Source organism: Prosopis cineraria, unplaced genomic scaffold (assembly GCF_029017545.1).
Source record: "Prosopis cineraria cultivar Desert tree isolate PC_DT_omini unplaced genomic scaffold, ASM2901754v1 PC10, whole genome shotgun sequence".
Lineage (NCBI taxonomy): Eukaryota > Viridiplantae > Streptophyta > Magnoliopsida > Fabales > Fabaceae > Prosopis > Prosopis cineraria.
In genome coordinates, this window is record NW_026555341.1 from 9,188,496 (window position 1) to 9,202,549 (window position 14,054).

The window sequence follows — 14,054 nt, forward strand, 5'->3', positions numbered from 1 at the left end:
TCTTAGTCATCCTTTTTCTTTGGTTTCTGAGTTTGTAGTGGTAGAAAATTTAAGATCTGGAAGAGGGATGAATTTATGTTGAATAAATATGATTTTTGAGGTTGTCAGTAGTATAATAAATGTTCTAGAGTATAAATTTATTGATGATCTTTGAATCTGTGGCTTATGGATCAAATTCTAAACTAGATCTGAAAATATATGTTGATTTATTGAGGTTTAGATGATTATTTGGGACGAGAAATGAATTATTATAGTTATAGGATTATGATTCTAAGCTAGAGATTCAATTTTTAATTTTTGGGTATTTTAGGTACGAATTTATGAAATAAAAAGAAAATTTTGACAATAGAAATTAGTTTAGAAGTTGATTTTTAGATTATTAATGTTTATTGATAATTAAAAGAGGAGTTAAAAATTTTACTTAATAGTATTAACTATAGATTTGTATTAAGATTGAAATTAGGAATTATATTATATTTTTAATTCTATTATTAGAATTATTTTATTAGTTTCAAAAATTGAAACTAATATTTATAAATAATATGTTATTTGTAGATTGTATTACTGGTGAAGATTGTGGTGGGAGAGAAATTTTAAGGAATAATTTATTGAAAAAGCCACAAGGTAACCATGCTTTTAATTTGTGATTAGTGTTACTTCATGTTAATTGGGTGATTATTGAGAAAATTATGAATTTTGTAATATTGTATAATTGTGCAATATTATTATGAATTTGTTTAATTATTGTGGGAGGTGTTGGGAGACTTGCTATTATTGTTGTATTTATGTGCCACATGGTACGCCCCTATTGGAGCTCAATAGGTGGCTTGTAAGGGCTCGAGCTAATCTACCTTTGGCCGGGTAATTTAGCACCGAGTGAGGGCTACGGCTCGAGGTTAATGGAGGGATATAAGAATGGTTATTTGTGTATATTGTAATATTTCTTATATTTGTTAGAATTATATTATTTTTATTCTCACTTAGTAAGCACACACTTAACTGTTTGTATACACTATCATAAATTGACTTTGGTTACTGGGACTTTTGAGTCTCATTATGTGGTTAACAATTTTCAGGAGAAGAGCCACGAGTGACACGTGGAGGAGTCCCAGAGGCTTAGTGGTATAAATCCACTGTCTCTTTTGGGTATTTAATTTATGATTTATAATGTGTTATATTGCCAATATTAGGACTTTTTTTTGTTTATTGTCAATTATATGAATATATAAATGTAATCATGCCTTTCAAACTATTTCTATTTTTGGTACAATTTAGATGACTGTAATTTTAATATTTGGTTTACTTTGGATTGGTTAAAATGGCATGATTATAAGGCCAAATAACTGGCTTGTATTGAAAATTTATTAAATTGCTTATTTTACTTGTTGGGAGTATAAGGATGGACAAATGTGATTTAACCTAATGGCATGTGGGAGGTAAAAATTTATCTGAAATGCTATAGTGTGTGAGTTGAAGCCAATTATAAAATATTTTATATTGAAATTATTGATATAAAAATGTGTGGGTGACTGTAACCCAACTATGGTTGAGTTAAATTATTTAAAAAAAAAAATTTGGTGTGTTATAAGTTTCAATTCGTGAATCCTGTAAAGTAGCGTGGACATAAATTACATGATGTTTATTAAAAAATCTCCTATGCAAACTCATGTAAAGTTCATACTAAATGTAAATTTAATTAAAGTCGTGAGTAAATTTTTAAAATTTATTGTGTTTATATTTTTTACTTATAAAATTATATTAATTCATTTAAAAATTTAAACTAAATAAATACAAACTCAATTAAATCTTGTAAGTAACTCAATTAAACTTGTTAAACTCTTTTATTTTTTATTAAGCTGAGCTATTTAAGTATATATTGTGTAGACTAATTCATAAAAGCAACAAGACCAATTCAAAAAAAAACTCAAAAACAAAAATTAATATTAATAAAAAATAAAAAATATCAAAAATAAGTTGTCATGATTTGAATTTTTCATGTTGAACGTGATACTTTATCAATGTAGATGTATTTAATTTTAATAATTTAATTTTAAAATTTATTTAAATCAAATTACAGTCACATGTTTAATGGCTATATATGCATCTTTCTATTAAAAGAAATATTATTTGAATCATAGTTAGACATTAAATATAAATGCATTTTTTAATTTAATGAGAATTTGAAGTTTAATCCATATCTCCTTAGAGATATTAACCTCCATCCGTTGGTGTTAAAATTCCAAACCCCCTTCACTCAACCCTCGATGTTAATGCTTGATAGCATTGACTTGTCCCTCCATTTTCTAACATTTTTAGAATTAATTTTAATTTTTATTATTTTAAGAAGCTGGGCTTGGCCTCACGCAAATTATCGTTATTATCGCGCAAAGTGTGAACAATTACATACAAATATAGAGCTCGTAAGGATCCTAAAGAAAAAAAATATAAAGATTATATTTTAGTTTTTTTTATGTGTAGTTAATGAGTTTTTTTAAAATTAGCATTAATGTATTCAACCACTTGGGAAGAATGGCACCCAGGCTCCAATTCAAATAAATTTACACTAATGGCCCAATACAATATGAATTTATTTTATTAGCCCAAAATCTTAGATGCAGATATTTTTTCTAATAAAAAGACCCATTTACCCATCATTTTAAATGTATAAGCTTCTCACGCATACATATAACAAAATGTTTATATACAACACGATAAGGTTCACATGTTAATAATATAATATTCATTCATTATACATAGTTTATATAGTTTATTTGAACAATAATGTATTAGTTCCTTAGGTGCATGAACAGAATGTCTGTATATAATATGACACAGTTTATATATTAATAACATAATATCTGTTCATTATACATGGTTTGTGTGATTCATGTGAACAATAATATAAAGGTTTCCTACATGTATGGTGGACAGAATATCTATATATAACATGACAATGTCCATACATTGACAACAAAATATTTATTTATTATATATAGTCTCTATAGTTTAGTTGAAAAATAATATATAAATTTCTCGGATGCATGAACAATATAGTACTTATATTTAATGCGGTAATATCCATGTATTAACAATAAAATGTTGCGTGCATAATATTATTTTTTCAAATGAGGGGTAAATAAGTTTTTTTTTCTTTTTGATAAAAATATCAACTATAATTAAAAAGGTAAAAAGATAATTTACAACAACATAGGTCCCTGAGTTAGGCCCGAAAAACATTTTTTACTAAAAGCAAATAAGTATTTTCACTAGAAAATAAGTTTATGTATAAGGGCTTTGGACTTGAAGAATAAATTCAAAGTGCATCGAGCCTTGTATGCTAATTTCGTTTATCTAAGGTCCTTAAGTATCATTCTCTCAACTATTTAACTTGTAACATTTAAGTAAAATATTTTATTAAATAAAAGCAAATGTGACAAGATGGTATTTTTTTAAAAAGATGGCTTGAATTCCTTTTTTTTTTTTGCTTGGTATCTTGAAAATCTCTATGATAAGCTGATTCAATTCATTTAATAAGTTGAATCAAGCACCTCTCATCATTATGGTCGGAATTCCAACACAACAATTTATTATATTTGGTGTTATTATTTATTATTTACCATTGATTGAATGTGAGATTATAAAGTTACATGTTGTTTCTTACAATTTTAAGGATAATTAACATTGTTATTTGGTTTCTTGGATCTGTTTGTACTTGATCTACTTTCACTTGTTTATCTACGCACGTGCATGATAATAGTTTGGATAGTTTTCTCTATAAAAAAAACATCACTACCTGATCTTCATCGGGTTTAAAAGATTCAGTAACTAGTTCATCCAACTAGACTATCAAACTTTCAAGGCTCAACTTTCAAGACAATAAATTTATCACTAGATTTTGATTGGTGAGATCATTTATCACTAGATTCATGGTTTTCCTTTTTATCCTTTCATTGCCTTTTATAATTTATGAGCTGTGACTTTTATTGATTTTCATTTCATCGTTGGACCTCTTATTTCAAAAAAAAAAAAAAGTTAATTTGACTTCATATCAGAGATATGAGAGTAATTTACTTGTTTATCAACCGAGGGGAGCGTACTTAATAAGATACTCCATCACATGACAACGTGCTATAAAATTCATATTTTGTATTTATCGATTGATATAAATAATATTGATAATATGAATATGAGTATTTATTATTACAAAATTAAAGAAGGAAATTTCCACGCTTTTTCTCAACCTGCATGTACAGCGGTGGAGATAGGAATGGATGCCCTAATTTAATGCATGAACTTATTGAAAGGACGTTTCATTATATATAATTTAAATAATTTTTAATTTGTTAAATTAATTTTTTAAAAAATATATTTAAATATAAATTTTATTACAACAATTAATTTTTATCAAGATAGTTTTTGTTAAATGAATTTTTAATAAATTAATTTCTCACCAATAAAAAATCAAACACACATTAAATATTTATGAATTATTATTAATAAAATCACACAAAAGTTTTTTTGCTTCTGTTAATTTTTTTTCATTTCAAATTTTAAATTCAAAATTTGCCTCTTATTTTTTATTTTTTATTTGATCCAATCCTCTAATTTTAAGCATAATTTCCAATGTAGAAATTAAATCGTCAATATCAATCAATATCAATGATTTTGACCGATGAATCCCGGCCCAAGGAGAATACAGTGATAGAAAAAAAAAAAAAGAATTCACATTCGGTGCTTTTAGAAACTCTGATACCCTTTAGAGGAAATTCAAATTTCTTGCAAAATTCGTGGTTCCCTCCCAACTGAAATTATGGCGCTCACTGGACCTTTGACCTGCCTCTAGGGTTTTTAAACTTTCCCTTTCCCTACTCTTCCTCTTTGAGCTCCCGACGGTTTCTCTCTCAACACCGATCATCTTCTTAGTTTCCTCTTCGTTTGTCCACATCCAATTCATTGGCCCTTATAAGTTTTTAGGGTTGCGATCTCAGAATTTCGACAATGGCTGCAAATCTCACTGGCGGGGCGATAATAACAATGTGCAGAGACGATTTCTCTTGCGAGGACCTGAAGCCTGTGCTTCAAGTAATTGACCTGAAGTTGGTGCAGTCGCAGCAGCATAACAACACGGAGAGGTATAGGCTTGTGCTTTCAGACGGTTCCCATTATCAGCAAGGGATGCTCGCTACTCAGAAGAACGAGTTGGTCCATGCTGGGCGGTTGCAGAAGGGCTCTGTTGTTAAGTTGACTCAGTTTATTTGTAATGTTGTACAGAGTCGCAAGTAAGTCGCTTTTTTGGGCATCTCTAGTCTTCTGTTCCCACGCGTTAGATTTTATACCCACGAGCCATTTTCATTGCTTGTGTTTAAGTTATGATTTTGAATAGCGATTGATCGTCTTGATTTCTGTTTCAATTGGTATTTATGATGAATGGAGATGAAGAAACTAGTGAAGTCTCTGAGTCGGGATGTTTTGAATATGGTTGCTGTGAAGGTTCTACAATAGTTTCGAAATATTGTTCCTTCTCTTTATTTTTGTCTACAGATTGGTTCTTCCTGTTGAAAGGAACGAAAGAAATGGTTAAATTTGAATGTTCCATAAGGATATTGGTTATGAGCAGATAGGTCGTTATTAGAATCAAATAGATTTTAGGCCAGCAAGAGTCTTCATTGGTGAATGCTTCATTCTCACTGCATAGACTGGCTGTTTTTCTATTCACACAATGGTTAATTATTAGTAGTTTTAGAAATGACTGACTTCTGGAAGTTTAGGTGGGATCAATCAACTAACCTTCAAGCTTTCACTGGGCTAGGAAATCAGGTATTAGGGATACTTTTGTCTCTTGTTTCCTGCTCTCTTATAGCTGTGGTTATGTGTTTCCATGTCCTTAACTGTGTTTGGTGGTTATGTCTTATTGGAAAAATCCGTGATGAGACTAATTGTTTTGTATTTTCCCATAAATTGAATGCTTGCTTGCCTAGTAGGAGTTTATGCTCCAAGTAGACTTTTGCACTTTTTTTATCCATGTTTAAGGATCATTTAATGATATGTTTGTTTCATTCACCAAAAACAGGATTATTATCATCATTGAGCTGGATATGGTACTTGACAGATGTGATCTGATTGGAGAACCTGTTGCTGCGCCAAGAGCTGCACCTGCATCATCTTCCACTGATCAGTCTGGAGCTAACACAGGAAATCCTCAGTCTTTAACCAGTACTTCACCTGCAGGTGGCAACATTGCTAGACCGAATGTGACTGGGCCATCTCTAGATCATTCACAAATCAATCACAATAACAATGGTGCAAGATATGGTGCTGCAAATGCCCCTCCTTCATTGCCTAAAACAGAGCCTAGAGCTACACCTACTTTACCAAAATCAGGGCCATCAAGTGGGTCCTATGGTGAACATAACATGGGATTTTGCAATCCTCGACCGGAAACTCCAAGACCCCCACAAAATGCCTATATTCATCCACCACAGCCTATGCATAGACAGCCATCTCCAATTTACAATAACAGGGGACCAATATCCAGAAATGAAGCTTTGCCAAGGATAATTCCAATAGCTGCATTGAACCCATACCAAAACATGTGGACAATTAAGGCTAGAGTTACATCAAAGGCAAGCCTCAGGCAGTACAACAATGCCAGAGGTGATGGCAAAGTGTTTTCTTTTGATCTTCTTGACTCTGATGGTGGAGAAATTCGTGCAACTTGCTTTAATGCAGTGGCTGAACAGTTCTATCGTCTAGTTGAAGTTGGTAAAGTATATCTGATTTCCAGGGGGAGTATAAAGCCGGCTCAAAAAAATTTTAATCATCTTCCTAATGATCAAGAACTGACCCTTGATCTGACATCCATCATACAGCCATGCCTTGATGATGACAAATCAATTCCAATGCGTCTTTTTAATTTTCGTCCAATTAGTGATGTTGAAAGCATGGAAATTTCGAGTGTTGTGGATGTGATTGGTGTGGTATTTTCTGTCAGTCCTACAACCTCAATCATGAGAAAAAATGGTACTGAAACTCAGAAGAGAGCCCTCCAGTTGAAGGACATGTCTGGCTGTAGTGTTGAATTAACCCTATGGGGAGATTTTTGTAGTGCAGAAGGACAACGGTTGCAGAATACTTGTGACTCAGGTGCATTTCCAGTTTTGGCTGTGAAAGCTGCCAGGGTAAATGAATTCAATGGGAAGGCCCTTGGGACCATAGTCAATAGTCAGCTATTTATAGATCCTGATTTTCCTGAGGCTTACAGGTTGAAAGAATGGTTTGACAAGGAAGGGAGGAACGTACCAACTATTTCTATTTCCAGAGAATCATTCAATGCTGGTAAGAATGATATGAGGAAGACTATATCTCAGATTAAAGATGAGAAGTTAGGGACTTCAGAGAAGCCTGATTGGATTAGCATCTGTGCAAGTGTTTCATTCATTAAGGCCGACTCATTCTGCTATACAGCCTGTCCCATCATGATAGGTGATAGGAAATGTAGCAAAAAGGTGTCCAATAATGGAGACGGAAAGTGGAGGTGTGATAGATGTGACCAGTATGTTGATGCATGTGAATATAGGTATATACTGCAACTCCAAATACAGGACCACACTGGGCTAACATGGGTAACTGCATTTCAGGAGTGTGGTGAGGAGATAATGGGCTTACCTGCCAAAGATCTTTATTATATGAAATATGAAGATCAGGACGATGAAAGATTTGCACAAGTCATCCGTAAGGTTCTTTTTACTAAATACATATTCAAGTTAAAAGTTAAGGAAGAGACATTTGGTGATGAACAACGTGTGAAGTCAACAGTGGTGAAAGCAGAGAAGGTTAACTTTTCATCTGAATCAAGATTTCTTTTGGATTTGATTGATAAGCTTAAAGCTGAAAAGGTAGAAGGTATCAATCCTCATTCTCTAATCAGTAATACTGGACATCAGAGTGTTGGAACTGGCCTGGCAATGCCACCAGCTTATAATCCTATAAATAGCAACAGTGGTGCGAGTAGAGAATATGGGATGCCAGCAAATCAAGTGGGTCAGTATGAGCACCAATATAGGAGTTCTTTTGCTTCAGCTGGGTCTTCTAGTTCATTTATGCCTTGCAGCAATTGTGGAGGCTCTGGCCATAGCTCTATGCATTGCCCGAACATTGCAAGTTTGCCTCGACAGTCCATGGGAGGAGGGGCCTTTGCAAATAGGGTATCTTCTGGGGCAGGTGTTAGTGTTGCAACTGGTGAATGCTTTAAATGTCATCAAACTGGTCACTGGGCACGAGACTGTCCTGGTCTCAACGTAGCAGCCCCTTCAGCTTATGGAAGTAGTGTTGTTCATGGAGGACATGGGTTTGTTCAAAGGCAACAGCTTGGCGGATTTTGAAGTTCTATTGAAAATGAGAGATGCTTTAGTAACATTATGATGGATTTTGGCATTGATTCATTGACTGCTTTTTTATGGTTGAGTAATCTGTACAGCTTGGTTTGTGGAAGCCATTTTTGATGGCATCAAGCTTCAAAAGTCATGGATTTCACTTTCCTTATCATTCTGTTGAACATTGAGCGGCTTGCTGCTCTGTCTTGGTTCTTCTGTATAGACACGGTTTATGAAGCAATGATTGGCACCTTTATATCGGATTGGATTTTGTTAGTACGCATAAAACTTCAAGCATGACTCATGCGCTCTGAGAGAAATTTCTGTTTCTTAAGCCTCCCTGTGACTTTTGTAATGTATCAAGATGGTTTATGTTAGTTAACTTAGAAGGCCGTACTGCAGATTCTCACTGAAAACTCCCTTTGTTTATGGGATCATCAGAATAACTGTTACTATGTGATTGCTTCAACCCGACTTAGTTCTTAGACCCAACTTTTTTTATGCAATTCTATTCCATGTATTTTAGATATTATTACTTTTTACAAAACTAATCCGCATATCGTTCTAAATATTGTTACTTACCTTTCAATTTATAAAATATTTTTAGAAAAGATTCAGTGTATTAAAATACAAAACACTTTGATAATAATAAAATTTTATTAATTATGTTTTTCTAATACTATTTTTTTCTTTTATTTTCTTTTTAATTTTTTTATGAATGAAATACTAAATAAAAGGTATTTTAAAAAATTTATGTTTTTGCTTTAAAAAATAAAATTATAAAGTATCTTTAATGAAATTTATTAGTATACTAATTTTATTTAAAAATATCTTATAAATTGAGATGCATAGAGTATTACTTTTTGTAGAATTATTACACTAATATTATTCTGAATTTAATTTTTATAAGTTTGATTTAACGGTCTATTTTGTTGAAGTTGCATGGCAGGGAGTGATTTTGTTGAAGTTGCAATGAGTTTGATTTAAAAAAAAAAAGGAAAAATAAGGTAAATTTATTAAAATAAATTTTTATTTATATTTTAAATTTGTACAAAGATAAAAAAAATCTTAAAATAAAATAAGTGGTTATTTATGCACATGGACAAATGTTATGGACTGGTTGTTGAACCAGTCTATTGGTTTATGATTCAATAATTGAATTGTGTTTTGAATCATGGTTCAATCGATCATAAATAAATTAATATTTTAAATATTATATGTTTAAAGTATAAATACATAATTATATATAATAAGAAAAATGAATATTTAAATTTCAAACAAAATAATATACAATAAAAAAGATAGTATCCATCAATATTACATTGTTTTCATCCAAAATATATACACACATATATAATTCATGCAGATTTCTTGCATTTTTTTTATTTCATAACACTTATTAGATATAAATATGAATACATTATAATTTAAAAATATGAATTAAAAATAAAAAAGTAACATGTTCAGTTCAAGCGGCTTGTTGTTAGTTTTATCAATTTTAGCTGATTCGACTGGTTCATGGACAGTTCACAGAATGAGCTGTTTTTTTGTTGCAATCGGATTGGACTTATTATCGATTCTCGATTTAGCAAGTCAGATTGGTTGGGCCGATTTAATTCTAATATCACTAGTTTGAAGTAATAAATTTTAAAACTTAACATGTTTAAATTTTAATTTATCTAGTGATCAGAATGGTTCATCGAACAAAAAAATGATCACCAAATGATAAATTAATAATTTTTATAATTTTAATATTTGTAAAATAAGAAATTCTAAAATAAACTATATGAAAACAAAAGAAGAAATTATTTATATTTTTAATATGTACTCCATTTGTTTAAAAATATAAAACATTTTTAACTGAATTTCACTTATAATAAAGTAGTTATCTACTTTCAAATTAACCCTATTTTTTTATATTTATCTCTATTAAATACCTTATAATAAATATAAGGGTACTATCACATTTTTTTAAAAAAAGACAATGATTACTTTAAAAAACTAAAAATATCTTACATTTTTTAATATCAAATTTTTTAAAAAATGTTTTATATTTTTTAATGGAGGAAGTACTCATTAGTTGAAAAATATAGCAAATTCTTTTAAGGGTTAAATATTAAAAAATATAAAATATTTTTAGTATTTCAAAGTATGATAATCACATTTTTTATAAAAGTGCTGAATAAATAACTTTATGATTATTTTAAAGTAAAATATCTTACTAAATAAAAATAAATATAAAAAAAACATTAATTTAAAGATATGTAATTATTTTATTAAAAAATAAAATTAGTTTTAAAATATTTTATTTTTTTCAAACTGAACGGAGGATTAGAGCTCGCAGTTTTCACTTTCCACCATAAAAATATTATAATCTTATTTATCTATTTTTTAAAGTTAAATTTATTAAAATCGTCCCCGCATCTCCTACGAGGAAAACATTGATTATTGCGATTTCTGCGCCACAAAAAATTGTCTCTTAAGCCCCACCGGTTTCAAGCAGTAAAGTAAAACACGTGACAATATCCTGTGTTGTCGTGCTCTCGCATCTGTGGCAGCCACACGTCCTTCCCGCTCTCGGGTTAATCAATCACCGTCCGGCGACGATTACTCCGGTTTGGTTTCCCTTTCCAGACTCCTTCGCCGTTTCCAATTTCAGTATTGATCACTTTCTCATCGGAGTTCAGTTCATTTGGTTTTCGAGTCGTCGTCGAAGATGGATATATGGGCTTTTTAGGGTTCATATGGATCTATCTTCTGGCCTAATACGGCCTAGAATCTTGGATTTTTTGCTGGCGTCTTGGAACACCAACGGTTTTCAATAATTGGACTCTGTTTTAAACTCTTGAACCGTCTGTTTACTTAATTCCCTTTTCTTGATGCTTCCTGATATTGTAGACCTGTAGTCGCGCGTTGTTTAGTCCTTTTAGTTCAATTCATGGTGTTAAATTTTTAATAACTGTCTCGCCAAGTCGCCAATGACATAATAGCTTCTCCTGAAGGCTTAGGTGCTGATTTTACTACCTCAATTAGTTTAGTAGAACTGGGAACTATTCATATTTTGCGTTGGAAACGATGAATACGAATGTTTCTATGTCAATTGCCGATCGAGACGTTGACCCTTTTGATTTGTAATGCGCGAATTAACTTAGGGACAGTTTTACTCGCATCTATATATTCTCACAATTTTTTTCTTTGTTTTAGGAGTTGCTTTGATAATAGGAGTTAATGGACTTACTAAAGGGAATGGGTGAAGATGGATCTGAATGCTCCTTTGACGTGAAAGACATCCAAAGGTGCCCATTTTTGAGAAATATCAACAAACCTACAAACTTCTGCTTTTCTTCATCAAGTATTAACATTCCTGTAAGTTGTCTTTGCAGTTTCGTTGAAACTTGTTTCTGAATGTTGAAATTCAATCCGGTTCAGTATTCTAACCTAGTGCTTTAATTCTAATTATTCAGGTGCCGGGAGCCAAGGGTCCTATATTTGAAGATGGTCCTAATTTTGGCATGGCATTTAAGCTCTTCCATGGGAAAGACGGAATTATTCCCCTCTCTGAGAAATCTGACTTACACAATGATAGCACAGAACCTGACCCTCTGCCTGCTTTCAACCCTTTAGCTGCAAAATTTGCCACCATAAGTCTGTCATCCTTTGGGCCTGGTGGTATGTTCAGTTTCGATAATTTCTCTGAGAAATGGAAGAAGCAAAAGAAGACTGAACCATCAATCAAAAGGGAAACTTCATCCCTGGTAAACATTTTTCTTTAGGCACCTCAACATGAGTTTTATGCTGGTAGGAAGCATTTAACTATTTATATAATATGGGCTGGAGACTATCCAAGGCAGAGCATGCATTAATATGATAATGTGAAAGAAAAACCTGCACTTCCCATGTTTGAATTAGTGTCATCTTATAATTATAAATATAATACTTTTGTCATATATTAGCAATGATTTTGTTATTGGGTTGAGGCTTCGAGGGCAAGGTTTTTATGATTCTTCTGAGCTTGATTAAATCAAGTTAGCTTACTTATCAAGTTTCAACTACTGAAAGAAAATCTTGGAGATGTGACTTATATTGCTTCTTTGTTCTCCTGTTGAGCTCTCTGTCAGAAAGGAGATTCATCAAAGCATGAGGCACTTGGAAATGAATGGTTGGAAACAGGGAACTGTCCTATTGCCAAGTCTTATAGAGCTGTAAGCCATGTTCTACCCCTTGTTGCTTCGGCTATTCGGCCACCGCCTGGAATGAAGATTAGATGCCCACCTGCAGTTGTTGCTGCGAGGGCAGCCCTTGCACGCACAGCATTAGTGAAAAACTTGCGTCCGCAGCCTCTTCCTGCCAAAATGCTTGCAATTGCAGCCTTGGGTATGGCAGTTAATGTTCCCTTGGGTATTTGGAAGGAACACACTAAAAAGTTCTCCCTATCATGGTTTGCAGCAGTGCATGCAGCTGTTCCCTTTATTGCCATGCTTCGGAAGTCAGTGCTGATGCCTAAATCAGCAATGGCTTTGACAATTGCAGCTTCTATCCTAGGCCAGGTTCTTGGCTCTAGAGCTGAGCGTATCCGACTGAAAGCTATATCTGAGAGGGGGCAAGCGGTCACTGAGGCAGCGAGTACCGTTTCTGTTTATAATCCGAGCAAGCGCGGTGACTTTAAGGATGGTCAATGTGGCACAGATGGGATGGCTGTGGACTCAGTTTCCATGAAGGAGGATCGTCCAACTTCAGCAGCCAGTGTCTGTTATTGACCACACTGAGATCCGTCCGTGTAAGAATGTAACTGATGACCAGAGGTCATAATATGAAATTCCAAGAATAACAATAAAAGCATCATTAATTGTGTGTGTGTGTGTGTGTGTGTGTGTGTGTGTGTGTGTGTGTGTGTGTGTGTGTGTGTGTGTGAGTGTGTGATATGTTATTCAGGCTTACGGCATCTTGTGCAGAAAAGCATTGGAGCCTGAGTTTAATACCTTATAAGGAATAGCAGCTTTTACTGCATCATAAAGTGTTAACGGGACCAAGAAATAAAACCCTTAAACTGGATGGGCCGTCGTGGTTGAACTGTGCACAGTGCGGCTATGCTAATGATGTTTGGTTGAAGGAAGCAGGTGGCTTGGGATGAGATTTGGAAAAGCATTCCTTACTTAGCACGTGTTTGATGTTTGGTTGTATGGTGAGGCTTTTGATTCCTTCATTCCATTTTTTCCCTTGATAGTTATGGTGCCAAAAAAAAAAAATGGCACCACTTTTTGCTGAAGGCATTCCCATCTGAATTTTGATGGAATCACTGACAGATGCAGGCGCCACCGACCCTCGAAGTAGATCCTCTCCTTTTCTCCTCTCTCCTTTACTTCTCATCCTATCTCCACTATTGGATGAGGAAGGAATGGTTCATATTTAATTGTATTATAAAATAATTATCATAATATTATACAATGTTTCAGTGCAGTTTAATCGTTTAAATTTATTTATTTATTTTTTATATGATATTATGATAATTATTTTGTAAAATACAGTTACATCTGAATCATTCATTCTATATTTAAGAGTGAAGATGGAATGAGGAGAAGGAGAGGAGAGGATTCGGACCCAACCCCTCTCCAACTATTGTGCGTGCGTTGTTTGGATAACACAATTGTGCTGTGTCGGTGAAAATGTTTTACGTGGCCAATT

At 32.9% G+C, this 14,054-nt stretch overlaps 2 protein-coding genes across 4 annotated transcripts; both read left to right on the forward strand.

The window, feature by feature from the left end:
* Window positions 1-4,803: 4,803 nt before the first annotated feature.
* LOC129321733 (replication protein A 70 kDa DNA-binding subunit A-like) lies at window positions 4,804-8,841 on the forward strand. Of its 2 annotated transcripts, XM_054967623.1 has the most exons (3): window positions 5,236-5,279; window positions 5,769-5,817; window positions 6,071-8,841. In XM_054967623.1, the coding sequence occupies exon 3, from the start codon at window positions 6,096-6,098 to the stop codon at window positions 8,379-8,381; it is 2,286 nt and encodes a 761-aa protein (XP_054823598.1). In that variant the 5' UTR covers window positions 5,236-5,279; window positions 5,769-5,817; window positions 6,071-6,095; the 3' UTR covers window positions 8,382-8,841. The 2 variants fall into 2 exon arrangements, with proteins under 2 accessions (XP_054823597.1, XP_054823598.1); XM_054967622.1 differs by lacking the exon at window positions 5,769-5,817 and having other exon boundaries at window positions 4,804-5,279.
* A 1,989-nt stretch (window positions 8,842-10,830) lies between these two features.
* Window positions 10,831-13,223, forward strand: LOC129321634 (uncharacterized). 2 transcript variants are annotated; one of them, XM_054967474.1, is made up of 4 exons: window positions 10,831-10,987; window positions 11,577-11,738; window positions 11,837-12,127; window positions 12,491-13,223. In XM_054967474.1, exons 2-4 carry the CDS (start codon window positions 11,601-11,603, stop codon window positions 13,127-13,129), a joined length of 1,068 nt encoding a protein of 355 aa, XP_054823449.1. In that variant the 5' UTR covers window positions 10,831-10,987; window positions 11,577-11,600; the 3' UTR covers window positions 13,130-13,223. The 2 variants fall into 2 exon arrangements, with proteins under 2 accessions (XP_054823449.1, XP_054823450.1); XM_054967475.1 differs by lacking the exon at window positions 10,831-10,987 and adding an exon at window positions 11,031-11,224.
* Window positions 13,224-14,054: the final 831 nt, after the last annotated feature.